Here is an 18177-nt window from a genome sequence, read left to right as displayed (position 1 = left end):
TTGATCATGGTTCTCTACCAAACAGTCCTTTTTTTGTTTGCTTTGTTTTCCAAATTCATAAGTGAGTTTTTGTGTATTGCATTGTTTTTATGCATATGTTAATTTGACTGTTTTGTGATACTAAGGTATTAGAAGTCTGCGCAATGAAACTTTAAACCGCACGTACGCTAATTAAATTATATCTTGTTTCTTTTTACAAGATCTGTTTTCCGTTAAGCTATGCAAGCTGACATCCACTTACCTTACCATCCTGTAGTTCTTCTGTTTCACTCATTGCACTGCGTATCATCCTTTCTGTGATATTTCCTGTGATTCATGGTCAAACCAGTTGGCATCCATTTTTCCCACCAAAGAAACTAAGTTATGGCAAAAACTTCAGCTACAATATTTATGAAAAACTGGGTTACACTCCTCTGCTGGGTACTCTCATGCTCCCCTTACTCCATTTTGGAAGAGAAGACTATATCCAGAGATTTAGAAATGCTTTACTGAAATGATTTCTATTGCAGGACCCCATCAAAGGCCTTTGGGAAGGCTTATAGTTGATGTAGCTTCAAAGTGTCTTTTACTGCAGTTCTACCCTGAGTGCCCTTTAAAACCCATGTGTGGATGGGTTCCCTTGGCAAACATGGTCTCTCCTTTTAAAAAACAGCCAAGGCCTTGTTCTGCCTTAGGCTCATGAAACACTGTCCCAAGGACAAGTGTTTGTCATTGCTCGGCAACTCAAGGACAGCTGGTGGCAGGAAGGTCTCAGCTGCCGCCTTTCTCCTTTGGGAAGGTTTGCATTTCCAGCTACAGCTACAAATTTGTTTTCTTCTTATATGTTTCCCCTTGATACTGGTTGTATTGCTGTGCCTCTTGATAACCTTTTGTTCGTCACAGAGGTGACCTGTGAGCCTGAGTTGGCTTTGTTGATTTGTACATCAGAAGTGCTACTGACTAGACCCTAGATAAAGTAACTCATACTCGTGCCTCAACTGTTTTTTTGTTCTTCCTTTATTTTTTTTTCCTTTATTTTTTGTTTTGATGACTGAGTGAATGCAGTGCAAGTAAAGAGAAACTCTCATCACCCAGACACTGAAAGAAAAGTTATTTTCTATTTTGGGGCATAGTTGAAATCATCTGCTAAGTGTCTGGACATTTGGTGTCTTTCCTCATGACCGCTAAACCAATTATATGTGTATGCAACTAATTTCCATAATCTTCCTCCCAACATTCCTCCCATCCATTCTTCCCATACAACAGCCGAAGGTGGAAGGAAAAAAAAAAAAAGATAAAGATTTGCACTTCATAGTATTTTTTATCCACTGAGAAGCACAAACTCTTTGCCCTGTTGATGGTACGTTTAGCAGTTGGTTTAAATATCCCAAAACGTAACAAAATACAGAAGAACTTTCTGAATCCTGAGGACAATGGAAGATTGTCAGAAAGGATATGATTATGGATAGACGATAAGATAAGGCTCAACAGTACTCTTGGAATCTGGCAGTTTACTGTAATTCACCATAGAAATTGTCTAGCCTCTGGGGGAACCCCAAAGCAGGCTAGAATTTAATAATGAAAAAAAAAGTTTGAAGACCTGCCACAATTCCTATTTCTTCATTCGACAAGTAATACATTTTTGTACATCTCTATAGATACACATGATGTCAGATGACAGGGTAGCATTTGCATTTTCAGTGTACATACAACTTTGCTACCTAAAATCTTTCATTAAAAGCACAGATTACAGTTCTAAAAATTATACACTTTTCATCTTCAGGAGTGAATGTGGGTATTAGAAATCCAGTAAAAGTATTGATATTGAAACCTTCATTAATTCCATAAAATATTTCTGAAACTTACTGGAATTGAATATCCCTTTACCTCTCTTTAGAAGAGAGAAAAAAATATTTGGGATGTTTAAAATGAAGTCGAAATGTGTGTTATGGCAAGCAAGCCCATGGCATCTTGAAGACCAAAGAGAAGACAACAGTAGAAATCTCTGAACACTATTCAGCCAAGAAAACTAAAGGCACATATCACTGTTTACATGTCCCCTGTGGGAAGGACAAGAGGCCTGATGTTTGTAGCAGTGTCTGATGAGAAGAATTTAAATCAGTTTTATGTTCCTTATTTGTCTGAAAAGCTGAGGCAATTCTTTAAGGTGAAAGATTTTCCTTATTGAACTAAAGCCTGTATATTTTTACTAAAGATATTTTAGTTTCTTTGCAGCTTGTCAAGAATTTTTTGCAAGGTCCTCTGTTACCAGACCTTGTGATATCAAGTTAGTCGGCTAGACTGCTGCTTTCTTGGCCTTGATTTTGTAGGACAGGGAAGAGATGCTGTTTTGATTTCTTTGGGCAGACTTTGTGATGTGAGCTGTGGTTATGCAAAAGTGCTCTTCCGTTCAGAGTCAGAATAGATGCTTGGATTATGTGATTATCACTGTCGTCAACCCTAAAAATAGGAATTGCTATAATGGCTGAAGCAAGGTCCATGGATAAATGAAATGCAGAGTTGAGGATGTCCTAATGTGCATAAGGGTGTCCAAAGAGCAAGATTTGGACAAAGTTACCAGCACGTCCAAGAAAAGGAGGTTACTGCAAATTGTAGCTTTTTGCCCCCCTAAGCATTTATACTTAAATCCACGAGTTAATATAGAATTAACTGAGGTCTTAAATTTGTGTCAAGGATTACTCATTGCTAAAGAAATAAAAGCATCATAGTGAGCAACGTGCTTGTCTCCTTATAATTCTAAAAAGAAGGAAATTTTGCAGGAGATGGCAAATAGAAAACTTAGCTTAAGTCACAAACAGCGTTTTCCTTCTCCATCTTGAGTCCATGAAACTGTCGTAGCCAGCATTATACTTTTATTTCAGACAAACTGTTTTCACAAATATTGTAAAATGTGAAACTTGTTATACAAAATAAGTTACCTTATTCAAGATTAGCCTATGGGGGGACACTGCAGAAGCATATATGCCTGGAGAAGAGCAGGAGAATGGAACAAAACTAATGCTTCCCTAGATTAGCCTCCTAGTCTGTAACAACTTGCTGTTTGGGGACTTCAATATTTTGTGTGTGTTTGGGTTTAGAGAGCGTGCTAGCGTTCTTGCTTGCTTCGCACATACTACCTGTATAAGATGATAATGCTGACTGTGGTAATTATTTTAACTGAAGAGGAATTTTGGGAAGGAGTTCTGCTTTTGTCTGTGAAACAGGTTTGCTTTTATCCTGAAGTCATATGGAATACTGGAAATATTTCCAGTGGTTGTGTAGACTTTATCATATACAAATAACATTCTCTGTTTGGTATAACACTTTGTCCTCTGCAAACTTAAAATAGATAGTGTATGTAACGTTCATACACTACTTTATGTGAAAAAATGTGTTTGTAAATCACATGATTCCCTCCTATTTATTTTTAAGTCATAGCTCTGATATTAGTGAGCAGCAGTATTATAAAGACCATTCAATGCATAAATCAAATGCATAAATCAAAAATTGTGAAATCTTTTGTTCTTACCATGTTAAAGAAGATGGATTTCATGCTGCTCTGACTATCTTCTGGTATTTTAGATCTTATTTCTCAAGCTGAGGGGTTGCTGTAATACAAGTGCCTGAGGGTGGAAATACATATTCTTGTATTTTGTCATGCGTACGTCTGTCTTGCATTGTGTTCTCTTAAAAAGCATATGCCAGTGCCTACCTTAGCAATTTGAGTTTGTTTTTTCCCTTGAGTTTAGATTCTGATGAAAATCATCTTTCTCATCTTTCTCAATGAAACCACTGCCAACATTTCTAATATGACTGTATTATAAACAATGCTTGTTTCTATGGCTTCCAAGAAAATACTGATATGGGGTGTTACACACATGTATTTTGGGTGGATATGAGCTTGCTTGACCCGTGTTCTGCAGCTTCTGGACTTGAACCATCTTTGAACCAGATGACGTTTAGCTGGAGGAGATAACCTCGTGCCTCATCCTGTAGGCAGAGGATGATTATGTCTGCCTGCAGAAGTCTTGACCAACGTACCCGCTGGCCATTTTTTGTTCTCCTTTTAGATCTGTGCAAATATTCCTGAACAATACAGTGAGCTTGACTGTCTATCTGTAACTCTCAACCAGAGTGTGTTCTCCTTTTGTATGCTGTGTAGGATCTAACAATGAAAGTAGAGTGTATCCCACTCTAATACCTGTATTAAACTGGTTGCATTATAATAACAAAAGCAATCACTCTTGTGTTTTTCATTGCAGGCAGTGTGGGCTCTTGGCAACATTGCTGGAGACAGCACCATGTGCAGAGATTATGTATTGGACTGTAATATCCTGCCCCCTTTACTGCAGTAAGTCTGTTTAAATATGTTCTTCAGCATTTTGCTTGAGTGTCTGATAAGATTGAATCTAAAAGGCTACAGCTAATATAAGACTATGATACTATTAATGGCTTGTATTGACAGCTGATAGTGTATGCAATGAGATTAGGTATATTTTTTTTTGCTGCAATTTGTAAACTGGTAAAAAATGCCGCTTGTAAGTTTTTTTAACTTGACTTACACTGGGGTCTAATCAGACTTTATATGGGGTCCTCCAAGGTACTTTTGGGAGTTAAAACGTAGGAGTAGCTAGGCCAGAACCATTTTATTCTACATGGTGAGTGAATGTCTGGGCCTTTTATAGATTTGTGGAATAGTTTGGAGGGGCCCCTAGAGGTCATCTAATCCAAACCAATTTTCAAAGTATGTGAGATTAGATTAGGTTGCCACAGTACTTATGTAGTCCAATTTGAAACACGTGGCAAGGATTCCATAACTATTCTGGGCAAGCCATTGCAATATTTGACCAGTGAGTGACCACATATCTCACTGAGTGACAGTCTTTAATGTTTGAAAAGCCCTAAACCAGGTTCTACAACCTTTTTTTTTTTTTTTCTCCTTTGGTTATTGTTCTATAAAGGAAAAGGACTTGAACATATAAGCATAAGGTTAAGGGTGAAGCTGGCAAACTAAGACTTTGAGGCGAAATTCCAGTGAAAAGAGTATTCTCCAAACTACTGCATCATTCAAGAAGATCCTCTCATTTACAGTAATTTTGTCACAATTCCTGCACCTCTTAACTGTTAATCTGCCATGACAGTATCTAAACAGTTAAATGTGCACACTTTTGGAGTGTGACAATTATTGTTCTTACCAGAGTGTTCTTACTGTGTAGGTAGCAAAAATGTTGCTATCTAGCCACTGATGATTATTTTCCTTGGGATCTATTTTTTATAAAAAAAAAAAAAAAGCAAAAAGAAAATCTAGCACGTTTTCCTCTGGTGGCAGTTAAAACATGAGCCTGAGCTTACTTTATTGATTTTTGCAGTTAACAAATCAGTCTTCCAGGTTGTCTTGATTCAAATAAAAAAGGTGTGGTGGTTTGCTTTGCTTTTAGATTGCTTTCAAAACAGAATCGTCTCACTATGACCCGAAATGCTGTATGGGCTCTGTCGAATCTCTGCAGAGGGAAGAATCCTCCTCCAGATTTCGCCAAGGTAAGGCATGCTTGAGAGGCAATGCACTAGATGGTGGTGGTATTCAAATAAACAATAAGAAGGGAGTGGTGAAGCTCTAAATAAAAGAGCAGAAATATTTCACTTTTCAGAGTTTCTCTGTCGGCCAATATATGAGGTTCTCACAAATGAATTTTTATGAATATGTTTAGTTCTTTGGGCAGACATTCACATCCACTGCTTTGAGCCACGGCCTAGCTATTTTCTATTATTTTTTTTTTCCCCCCAGTTATTTGTTCTCCCCCAGGAGAACAAAACTGTACTTTAGTTGTTTTAATGCAGAGAAGCTGAAGAATTCCCATACATAGGAAGAATTCTCATACCTGTGTGGTTCCTCTGTACATGTGTAGCTATAGCCCCGCACGTAGGTGCTACCTAAGTAAAATTTTTGGAGTATTCCAGCCAGAGTTAACGGCGTGTTGTTCTATATTGTCACGTGCAGAGTTAATAGAAATGTTAATAGACTCTCTGGCTCTTTTAATTGCGTGATATATGTATCTCTCTGTGATGTTTTTCAGGTTTCACCTTGTCTTAGTGTGCTTTCCTGGCTGCTCTTTGTCAATGATACAGATGTGTTAGCTGATGCCTGCTGGGCTTTGTCCTATTTGTCTGATGGCCCCAATGATAAAATCCAGGCTGTGATTGATGCAGGAGTGTGCAGAAGACTTGTGGAATTGTTAATGTAAGAAACTTGTTCTAGGCAAATGTATTATTCACTCTTTTCCTTGAAGTCAAGGTTCCTACAACAGAAAGCTTAGGTGGATTTATCCTGAATTTTAATAATTCATAAAATGCTAGATGAGAGTGTTTTTTAATTTTACCCATCTCTAATCTTCTCTATTTCTCATGTGTAAGAGAAACAATGTACCTTTTCTTGTACTATTTTTGTGCTTCAGATTTTTTTCTCATGTCTAATAGCTGTATTTTTTATAAAATGGAAATTATATATGCTGTAATTTTTCCTATGCTATTAATGCCCATGTTTATAAATACTATGTTATGATTAGTTACTAATGAAATTTCCAAATGATATTAAAGATACAAATATAATGAGTGGTAAAATTTATTAGAATTTTCATCTGGGCCATTAAATGCAAATAAGTTTCTAAACCTTTATTGTAGGAGAATATTTCAGTATAAGCCTGCTTTGGTCAATAAAATCTGATATCGGATTAATAAATTGAACATATTAAGAAGTGTTAAGATATGTAAGTCAACAAAGTAATTCTAAATGCTTAATTCTCCTAGAATAAGACACTTTTAAAATACTTGTTGACTATTAAAATTAAGTACTTGGATCTTTTTTAATCCCATTTTTTTTTCTTGCTGATGAAAGATATTTGAAGACCCAAGTACTTAAAAGTCTTAGCAAGCGTTAAAAGTAATATAAAATTAAAGGGTGTTCTGTGTCTCATTGTCAGAACTGAACAAGATTTAGCATGGACATTTTTTTCCCTGGCTAATATTCCTTCCTAGAGGAGGTAAAAACTGAGATGCTTTAGGATGGTTAACACTAAAGTTTTCCTTGGTGATTTTAGGCACGGTGACTACAAAGTCGTATCTCCTGCCTTACGAGCTGTTGGGAACATTGTAACAGGGGATGATATCCAGACACAGGTATGGATTCACTGGTATTGTATTGCTGATCTTCTTAATTGTGATAACTTAGGTACTTCCACATGTTCCATTTGAAACCTGAAAGTGAAGGATTGATGACTTGTCTCAAAGCACATAGTGATTTTCTTATTTTTTTTTTCCTCTTTATTCCTATCTGCTTTAGTCCTATCTACTATGCAGTATCCTTAGGGACTCTCTTTCTGTTTTCTTTAAAACAGGTCTGTCTCTTAGGCTGCCTTTTTATGTTGAATGATGTGTCATGTTAGGGGCATTGAAGGCCTGTCACCTTTCATGATGTTGAGAGTCTTGATGAACATGGCAAAAAGAGTATCTGATCACGTTTGGATGGCGTGTAACAGATCCTGGGCGTGTACTTGGAGAAGCATCAGTAAGATACAGCAGCTTTACTTATTTGAAATTAAGCTGGGAAGTATCAACCTGAAGCCTCATCTTCCCAGCATTAGGTTGTCATCTACTGTTGAGTAGGGTTGACAAGAAAACCAGAGGAAAAAGTGAGTTAGCAGCAATAAATTGCTGTTTGACTGTCTTATCGCTAGTGCTGGAATTCTGCACAATTTTGTGAGTTAAGTTTGTTTTGTAACTGAGCTGCATAAACATGGTATATTTTCTCACTGATTTGTTTCACACATCAGTCATAAGAATGATTTGGAGTTGCATTTGATAATTTCATTAAAGCTAAATCCAGGCAGGTTGACTAAATCATGTGTATTACAAACCATTAAATATAGTATAAATCTTAGATTTCAGTTCAACGGATTGTTTTGACTCTTCACTGCACATGATTTTTAAAGAGGATCATATTCTCAGCATTCCCCAATTTCTAGACAACTGTTTAAATAAAGCTTGATAGTCCCACATGCAAACTAAGTCGTATGCTAAAGGGGGAGTGAGAGATGAGAGGACAGAATACAGGCAAAAATCCCTAGATTTGGGAGGGACAAGGAAGGGCCTGAGTTTGACAGTTAATCTGAATATATAAGCAAAATGCAAGCCAAGTTCCTACAAAATTCTCTGTGCAGGCCTCGAAGCACAAATCTTCCTTTACTTAGTATCTCAACCAGCTAATGGCAACTGCCAGTATTTGAAGAAGGCCAGAAGTGTAGAGGGGAAAAATTCCTGTCCCCAACGTATAGCTAATTTAAAAAACCCAAACTATAATCTTTTGTTTTTGTTTTTCTAATTTTAATTTGGAGCAAGAAGTTTTTAGGACCGCATAAAGCCAAGGAGGAAGAGAGAGACAAACAAGGAGATTCAGTCTACAGATTCAAAAACTGCTGTGTTTCTTCATAAGCTCTTCATATTTTGATTTCTTGTAGGAATTTGCATCTTAAATCTAGAATTTGTTGTTTATTATTTGTTTGTTGTTATACCATGTGTTACACCATTTCAGAGAGCTCAAAAAACCCTTCAGTATCAAACGTTATGGAATCAGGTATTCTGTCTGATAGCATAGCTATTGTGGGGTGCGATGAGTTATTTTGGATTATATAGTAGGCACTTAAAATTCGATTTTGCAAATACAGATTTTTCTACGAGGTTTCTGTTCTGTTGTACTCTTCGTCATTGGTTACAACACTGGCAACAATCTGCTCTCTGTGCAAGTGGATGAAGGAAACAAGTATTTAGAGCTTCCGTATATGAAAATATGAAAGACAAGAATTCAGGAAAATCTTCGCAACTTTTGCCTGTTCGTAATGGACCTAACTTCTTGTTTTGTTCGTGTGACACCTAAAATATAGCAAAGACATGATCCCTAACATAATTGCTCAGTTGCTTTTCTTGCTGTCTTTCCTGCATAGAGGCACACGTTTCATAGTTCTTGCGCTGTGGGTCTTTTATTGATTTTGTGTTATTTATTGTTCCTTTTTTTTGTTTGTTTTTAACTTTTAGGGAACATCTCTTGGCAAAACTTTAACTCTTGGCGACAGTATTCCTTATTTCAGGTGATTTACTGTCCTAAATTTAGTCTAAGGTGTGTTTTTCCTTTGTACACAGGTAATTCTGAATTGTTCAGCCCTGCAGAGTTTACTGCATTTGTTAAGTAGCCCAAAAGAATCCATCAAAAAGGAAGCATGCTGGACAATATCTAATATAACAGCTGGCAACAAAGCCCAGATCCAGGTAACCTCTTCAGCTATGATCAGTAATCTTTTCCCTACAGGCCAGAAGAAAAACACAGCAAGTGACACACACTGTTTTCATTTATGAAATGCATATTTGCATGTATACACAATTACACAAATATATACTTTTAAGTGGAAATGTGCTACAGGCCGTGTGCATGTTTAGAATGTTTCAGTGGCCCCAGCCCATCTGTCAGATGTGAGTTGCATCTATTTAAGATTATAGGTATCTGCAGATCATAAGGGAGGGGGAGAGAGTCATTCCAGAGAATGACAAAAAGATGCTTAAAAATATTCAAGATTTGCTGTCAAGACAGTTGAATTAAAGATTCTTCATCTAAATTTGATTTATTTTTTCTAAGGGTTTATTTTTCAATTCTCTTCTCCTGCCTTGGATATAGCAGCTGCTTTCAGAGCTTGAAGAGGCGGCATGAAAGTCTAATTGGAGGCGTGTGTTCTTCAATGAATATGAATAAACAGTAGAAATACTAAACATTCTTCTCACTCACTAGGAAGTGAAGCAATGTGTGTTCACAGAATCAGCCAAATCCCTAATAAATTGGCAAAGATAGCCAAGGATCACTCATTTCTTTGCATATCTTTACTGTGGAAGCCAGTCTGACATCTTCTAGCCTTTATCTATTGGCTCTGGATTATTTACTCTGTATGATATGAATTTGCACAAAGTGATTTAATCCTCTTCAATTTAAGGGATAGGATTACTTCTGTCTTGCACATAACTTGCAGAAGGCTGCAAAATGGCTGCTATTTTTCTGAGAAAAATGTGTATTAAATACTTTGCAGGCGGTATTTGCAGTCTTTCAGTAGTATCTTTTCCTTCATGAAGAACATTTAGCTGCTGAAAGAACAGCATAATGTTTTAATACTTCTAGTGAAATATCCATTGCAGATTTGTAATGCATTCTAGGAAGGCTCTAAGTCATAACCCAGTCACAACCTGGAGATTTTTTGTGAAGTGCAAGGAGTAATGAATTCTCCTTTCAGTTAGAGAGTGATGATCAGGCTGCCTTCTTCCATAAAATTACTTCTCTGAGATGTTCGGAGAGCTTCAGTCAGCTTCTAAATAATGTCAAATGATTATAAATGTTTGAGTTGAAAAATGATTTAAAATTTTCTGAAGTTGGGAAATACTGTTTAGTAAAGCGCTTCTTGAAGATGATCATAAGCGAAAATAAAATAAGTGAGAATAAAATTTGCTCTGTTTTCAGTATCTGTGAGGACAAGGCATAATTCCCATCTCTGCAGAATCTTATTTTGAGTTTGTACATATTACATATTGTAATGAATTAAAATTATAATGACTTGAGACTTGATTTTTCTTACAGAAGGAATTCTAAAATACTAGATTCAGCTCTGAACTAAATCATTTTTTTTTTCCCTTCCTCTTCCAATTCCTCCAGATTTTACTTGATAGTTGCTTCTAGAGGGTGCAGACTAGCCAGATCCACTCTGGTTACACTTTGTTAGTCAGATTTTCAACATGCACAAGCCTTCACCAGGAATCAGACTAGAGTATTTTCACCCCATGATATTTTTTTTCCTGAAAATTAAGTACCTGTGTTGCATATTAAAATACGTTATCGTAAGTTACCAGCTGATTTAACTGGCAGGCTGTTATTCTAGAACAGTCAGTGTTTTAGAAACCTATGGAAACTCCTAGTAGTGTTCAAGCTGTAATCTAGTGATCACTTCTGCATGACAGGTTAAAAATAAATATTTCAGTAAATCTTGTAGGTATTTTTTCTAATCTATATTAACAGACAGAACTATATTTAGTGTTGTTTAAGATTGCATTGGGTCATACTTCCTCCACCCACCCACTCTAAAGCATAGAAATACAAAGTTTAGAGGGAAGGACTTCTATATTCATTTTCACTTTCACATTGCCTACAGTGCTGTTTGGTAGCATACTCCAAAGGCTTTCACTGCCATCTCTAGAAGATAAGACAGCAGCCTATCACCATTAGAAGTGCTTTCCAACACAATCAAACAAACTCTTTTAAGTGTTAAAGCAGTATAAATTGACATGCATGAAATGTGTGAAAGTGCTGAAATTCCTTTGTAGCTGATATCAAAGCAGAGGAGGCTATTGGGTTATTTTCCCACCAAGGGTGGAAGTGAAAGCCTTTCAGAGTGTGTTCTCAACAATGTCTAGGCAACGGAAAAGTGTGGTGGAATAGAGCAGTCTTTCCCCTCTTTGTTTCTGTGCTTTTGAGATTTGGGTTGGATGTGTATCCTGATGCAGTCATGATTGTCACTAAGTATAGTTTTTGTTTGTTAATTTCCTAGTTTGTATACAGCTTTGCTGTACTTCAGTGGATAGCTTCCCCAGTCAGGGAGAAGGGGAACTCCATCTTCCTGGGATTCAGAAGGAGAACTGCACAACTGAAGCTAAATCCTGACTGTCGACCCTTCTGAAGGGTATGAAAGGCTATCACATGCCTCAGAAAATGTTCTATGTCTAACTTTGCAACCTGTTGAAAACTTACAAAAGGAATACTTGAGATAACTGTCTTCCACATCTTGCAGTGAAGACGTCACAGAAGTTCTTTACTGATGATAGGTTAATAAACTTGCTACTAATTTTCTGATACACCTTAAATTCTTACAAACACATTTGGAAACCTGAGTACAGCTAGGCACAGCAGCAGCAGGGTCTGTGCCAGATTTTTCCTTCTTATCCTTGCTGAAATAGGACATGGACAAGGGCAGTAACTGCTGCACTGCCTGCCACTGAAACATCTTAAATGAAAAGTGTTTTTACAGCTTGAGGTAAAGATACAAGCTATGAGATGTGGTCTCTTCTCTGAACAGACCACAGTAATGTTAGAGATGTGGAAAAGGCCTAACGCTATGCACTGAGTGAGCTGCAGTGTACGAAGAAATTTGTGTACCAAACTCTTGAAATATAAAATATGTTTGGTTCATGCCATACTTCACATCAGTGATCTAAAATCTTCATGTTTCAGGCAGCACAACTTGAAATGATATATACCTAAAATAGGAGCAAAATACAGCATCACTAGCAAGGGTGCATTTGTTTGGTGTTGTATGTGGGCTAGCAGAAGTTAAAGTTGAGTGATTTTTTTTGAGGTTTAAGAATCTTTAAAATACAAAATCTGTTTCAGGTTTCCACATTTGATGAATCCCATACATCATACTGTATTGAGGGCAGCAGAGTTTTGATTCCCTTATCGCATATGGAAACCTCACCAGTCAAAGCAGCGTATATTGCTACCTCTTGTAGGACAGACCCTAAAAGAGACACCTCAACAGGCTGCAGTTCATCATAGTGCAGGTTCTTTCTGATAGCAATAACAACCTTGTCTAAACTGCCAGTTTACTTTAAACAGGAGCTAGTGTTTTGTGGATAAGCTTTTGTGTCTATAACACAAAAGTCCATTAGAACTGAGATTTGAAGTACTTTCTGATTCCGAGGTAGTTGTGGTTTTGTACCAGAAGTTGTATGCCATTGTATGTGGAGGGTTTGGCATAGAAGTATTTGCGATGTTATTTAAAAGTTATTAATCAGATTAAGTAAGCAAGACAAGTGGATGACAAGTTACCAAGAATCCCTATGAACTGAAATTTCAGGCCTGAAGAAGACAGTATTAGTAGGGCTACACTAATAGCTGTCAACTAGGATAGTGACTATAATCTTGACTTGCTAAAGGTGATGAGAAAGTTCACAGGAGCAGGATGACACAAGATGCTGTGAAACTTCAGTTGTTTTTACATGTATATGATGAATTGTATATAGACACATGATGCTGAGAATTAATTTTTGCAAGTACAATCATTGTAACTGACTTTGTGGGAACACTAGTCAACCTGAAGGAGGAGCAACAAATGAATTTGATATAGCACAGCACATAATACTGATTTAAGGCCATACTCAATCATCTTTGAAAGGTCACGGTGATCAGGAGAGGTGCTAAAGGAAAGCACCTGTCACTTCTGCCTTCAAAAAGGGCATGAAGGACGACTCAGGGAACTCCGAGTCAGTCAGCCTCACCTTAAACTCCGGAAAGGTGTTGGAGAAGCTCCTTCTGAACACCATTTCCAAGCATGTGTAGGATCAGAAGGTGATCAGTACTGGTCATCCTGGATTCACCAAGGGAAAATCATGTTTAACCAACCTGATAGCCTTCTGTGGTAAAAAGGCTGGCTGGATAGATGAAGAGAGAACAGTGGATGTTGTCTACATTTACTTCAGTGAAACTACTGGCAGTGTCTCGCATAGCATCCTCATAGGCAAGGCTCAGGAACTGTGGGCTAGAGGAGTAGTCAGTTAAGTGGATTGAGAGCGGGCTGATTGTCAGAGCTTAGATTGTTGTCATCAGTGACACAAAGTCTAGTTGGAGGCCTGTAGCTAATGGTGTCCCACAGGGATTAATATTGCAGCCAGTCTTGTTCAAATTATTCCTCAATGACCTGAGCTTAGGGGACAGAGTTTGTTGGTGATACAAAACAGGTAGGAGGGCTGGCTGATACCCCAGAGAGCTGCGCTGCCATTCAGAGCAACCTTGACAGGCTGGAGAGATGGGTGGAGAGAAACCTCCTGAAGTTCAACAAAGGCAAGTGCAGGGTCCTTCACCTAGGGAGGAACAACCCCAGGTACCAGTATAGGCCTGGTCTCCTGGAGAGCAGCTCTGCAGAGAAGGACCTGGAAGGTCCTGGTGGACAACAAGTTGTGCAAAAGCCATCAGTGTGCCCTTGTGGCCAAGAAAGCCAATGGTCTCCTGGGATGCAGTAGGAAGAGTGGTGCTAACAGGCCAAGAGAAGCAAACCTTCCCTTCTCCTCGGCCTTGGTGTGGCCGTATCTCGAGTACTGTGTCCTGTTCTGGGTTCCTCCGTACAAGAGAGATATGGAGCTACTGGAGTTGCTGAAGGAGTTTCCAAGCATTAAAATTCAAGATGAAATTCAATTCAAACAAATTTGAAAGAATGCAGTTTGGGGAGGGAAGAAAAAAAAAAAAAGATGCTAACTTTCTATATTAAAGGACATGCTGTGGATTATCTGTTATATGGAAAAGAGATCTGGGGATTGCAAGTATTTTGAGTAGGAGTACCTCTTACAGCCTAACAAGAACTTACGGAGAATGAGGTTTTCAATATTAAGGAGAACCATAAAATGTGGACTAGAATTGCAAGTGGCATTGAAGAAAGTGAACAGGACATGACTATTTGCTTTCAAGCGAGATCTCAAATCAAGATGTATCAGAGAAACAAATAAATGCCATGTTTAGGACAAGCTCATTTTCATATGAGTGCAATAAAACCAGATATGCAAAGAAGGGAAGAAAAAAAGTTGAGCTGAAGACAGTTGACCCTCTGAAGGGAGGTGCACATGAAGTGAACTGTTCTCTCCTGTGCGTTTGCTCTTGATCTGCGTTATGAGCAGGATGTATGCGTGTTTTGCTCTTAGGAGGAAATGCAACAGTTATATAATCAAAACTTGCTACAAATTATGTAGTTTTAGAAGTGTTTCTTTACATTTTTTTACCCCATTAGTCTGCTGTTATCTGACACCATTAAAAATTTGAGTCACCCTAAGAGGGCACTGGTAGTTAAAAACTTCGTCATACACCAACTGATCAGAAAGAATGTTTAAGTATCTCTTACTTTATGGCAAGTATGAGGCAGTAGATCACTTTTTTCTAGGAAGGGCTAACAGAGCAACATGCAGGCAGCTCACAAAGAGTAGGTGAGATGTGTGATAGTTTGTACAGCAGTCCTTAGTTTACAATTGATTTTAATTTTTGTCACTTCTGTTTTACTTCTATAACATACATGCTTTAAAAGCTTTTGAACAGTAATCCCTGTTCTATGTTTTCATTTTGTGTGAAAACTGTGATAATTTTGAGCGTTTTTGTATGTACTACATGGACTTTAATCATCTACACATTTCCACAGCGCAGTAATTCTGACAAACTCATTTGAATTAACACTTTCTAAATCCTCAGAAGTTTTAAGCCTCTCGTCCTACTACGACCCTACAGGGCTTCACTCTGCCTGAGATTTGTGTTGTGTTTAAAACCCCAAACAAAATCCAACTCTAGTTAATAGTTTACTAATTTGTCCCTTAAAAGAAAGTTAACCGTGAAGAAAAACATGGCCTGCACCTATGTTAAGTTTGTTTCCACTGAAAGTGTTATAGAGCTAGGAATTGTTACTGGTTCTAGTTTGCTTTCAAGAAGAACTGCTGTGAGTAAGGCTATGTAAGGCTGTGAGTAAGACATGGGGCTAGCAGTTCCTCTGTATTAACAATTTACAGTTTCTATCCTAATGGAACTTAACTGGGCTTTTGAAATCTAGAGAAACTTATTTAAGGTCAATGCAAAAACTATTTTGTGATCCAGATAATGTTTATTCTTTAAGTCTAAACTCTGTGAATTTCAGCTGTTAGCAAGTTGCTAGTTGAAAGTGCTGTGGGATAGAGGGACAGTAGCTGAGAATCAGGCTATGGTGAGGTGGTGAAAACGCTTGCGTGTGTGTCCAGCGATAAGAAACATAGTGGATGACAATCTGCTTCTCTCTTGAGCCTTCGCTATGAGAAGCTGTAGTTCATCTCAGTGTTTTAAATTACTCCATGTAGGTAAAGATAGCTGACTTCACTGCAGAACAGCATGTGAACAAGGTCCCTTAACCTTTTATGCAGTAACTCAAAAATAAGAGTACTCACCTAAGAGATGGGAGATCCAGCTTTGCTCCCTTTTGGAAGGGCTTAAAGGTGCATTTCCCCACTATTACAAGACTGCTTTGCTCACCAGACTTTGCTTTGAAGCAAAGAATTCAAAATTGAATGACCCGCAAAAAAAAAAAAGAGCTTTTGTGATTCTCCAATTCATAGAATCATAGAATAGAATGCTTAAGGTTGAAAGGGACTTCTAGGGGTCATCTAGTCCAACCCCCCTGCACACGCAGGGTCACCTAGAGCACGTGGCACAGGACTGCATCCAAGCGGGTTTTGAAGGTCTCCAGAGAAGGAGACTGCACAACCTCTCTTGGCAACCTGTTCCAGTGCTCTGTCACCCTCACTCTTAAGAAATTTTTCCTTAAGTTCCTGTGGAACTTCTGGTGTTTCAGTTTGTGGCCATTACCTGTAGTTCTATCAGTGGCCACCAGTGAAAAGAGGCCAGCACCATCCTCCTCGCTGCCTCTCTTGAGGCACTTATATACACTGATTAGATCCCCTCTCAGCCTTCTCTTCTCCAGACTGAACAGGCCCAGCTCCCTCAGCCTCTCCTCATAGGGCAGATGTTCCAGGCCCCTGATCATCCTTGTGGCCCTGCGCTGGACTCTCTCCAGCAGCTCCACATCCCTCTTATACTGCGGAGCCCAGAACTGGACACAATACTCCAGATATGGTCTCACCCGGGCTGAGTAGAGGGGCAGGATCACCTCCCTCAACCTGCTGGAGACGCTCTTCTTAATGCACCCCAGGATCCCATTGGCCGCCTTGGCCACGAGGGCACACTACTGCCTCATGGTCAACTTGTTGTCCACCATGACACCCAAGTCCTTCCATGCAGAGCTGCTCTCCAGAAGGTCAGTCCCCAGCCTGTACTGGTGTCTGGGGTTATTCCTCCCCAGGTGCAGGACCTTGCACTTGGCCTTGTTGAATTTCATGATGTTTCTCACTGCCGATTGTCCAGTCTGTCCAGGTCCCTCTGGATGGCAGCGTAGCCCTCTGGGGTATCAGCTACTCCTCCCAGTTTTGTATCATCAGCAAACTTGCTGAGGGAGCACTCTGTGCCTTCATCCAGGTCATTGATGAATAAATCGAACAGGACTGGACCGAGGACTGATCCCTGGTGGACACTGTTAGCTACAGGCCTCCAACTAGACTCTGCACCGCTGATCACCACTCTCTGAGCTCTGCCATCCAGCCAGTTCCTAATCCACCTCACTGCACGCATCTATCCCACACTTACGGAGCTTGCCCAGGAGGATGTTGTGAGGGACGATGTCAAAAGCCTTGGTGAAGCCACTGCCCTCCTGCTGCTAGTTCTCTTTGTTCTTGAACTCTGATAATATTTGCAGGTTTAAACTTAAATATTTGAAGTAGCTTTTTCTTTAAGAAAAACTCCAAGTAGGTAACTGCATGTCAGCTAAGTGTGCTTAATTGCACACTATCACGTCACATGCCAACTTACGAAAAAAGTTGGCTTTAATAAGACATGTTCTAAGGAGAGTAATCTCTTATAAATGTTTCCTTTGGTGGGGAGGGATTTAAGAAGCAATGAAGAGATCGTTGGTTTGCCTTTTTTGGTGGAATAGTAAAATACTAGTGTCCTTACATATCCTATCATCTTGACAGTCTTTGAATCTCTAGCACTCTATATAGAAATCATTTCAGAATGTATGTTATGTTTTGTGTTTATATAAATAAAAGATTAAAAGTAGAGCAAAATATAAATCAGAAGAAAAAAATGCATCCTGTGTTCTGAAAAAAAATAATCTAGCTGGCTGTTATTTAGAACCTGCAATTTACATTTCAATATGCAAGAATTGTGGTTCAGAACTTAGTAAACATTTTTTTGCAAAGTGTGAATCTAATAAAACATGAGTTGATGTACAATTGAAAGGACAAAGCTGTAGATCAGGATTTCTGTATCTGTCATTGGCACACCTTAATCTGAAGAAAAAAAAATTCAAAATGTCCAGCAAAGACAAAGGGCCACTGATGCTTTCCTTCCGAACATGCTAAAATGCACCAAGTACCCTTCTGAAGTGTTGGCATTATGATCAACATAACCAAGAGATGTGTTCCTGGAAGAGCTGTGAAACTGTAATGTGAAGCTTTTTGTTTGTTTGTTTTGTTTTTGTTTTTGTTGGGGTTTTTTTTTGTTTGTTT

The 18177-nt window shown here is 38.5% G+C and overlaps 1 protein-coding gene and 1 long non-coding RNA gene across 2 annotated transcripts in view; one reads left to right on the top strand and one right to left on the bottom strand.

The window, feature by feature from the left end:
* The window catches only part of LOC148595429 (uncharacterized), a 194442-nt gene that overhangs the window by 67991 nt on the left and 108274 nt on the right, over positions 1-18177 (bottom strand). The window lies entirely within an intron of this gene.
* Positions 1-18177, top strand: part of KPNA1 (karyopherin subunit alpha 1) — a 46535-nt gene that overhangs the window by 23783 nt on the left and 4575 nt on the right. Inside the window, exons 7-11 of the mRNA XM_088520780.1 lie at positions 4242-4330; positions 5418-5517; positions 6054-6217; positions 7074-7152; positions 9169-9294. Of these exons, the coding sequence (XP_088376906.1) occupies positions 4242-4330; positions 5418-5517; positions 6054-6217; positions 7074-7152; positions 9169-9294 (558 nt within the window). The remainder of the gene's footprint in view (positions 1-4241; positions 4331-5417; positions 5518-6053; positions 6218-7073; positions 7153-9168; positions 9295-18177) is intronic.

Source organism: Tinamus guttatus, unplaced genomic scaffold (assembly GCF_059628265.1).
Source record: "Tinamus guttatus ecotype Peru unplaced genomic scaffold, ASM5962826v1 Tinamus_guttatus_pri_ptg000098l, whole genome shotgun sequence".
NCBI classification, from domain to species: Eukaryota; Metazoa; Chordata; class Aves; order Tinamiformes; family Tinamidae; genus Tinamus; species Tinamus guttatus.
This window is presented reverse-complemented; position numbering and strand designations above follow the sequence as displayed.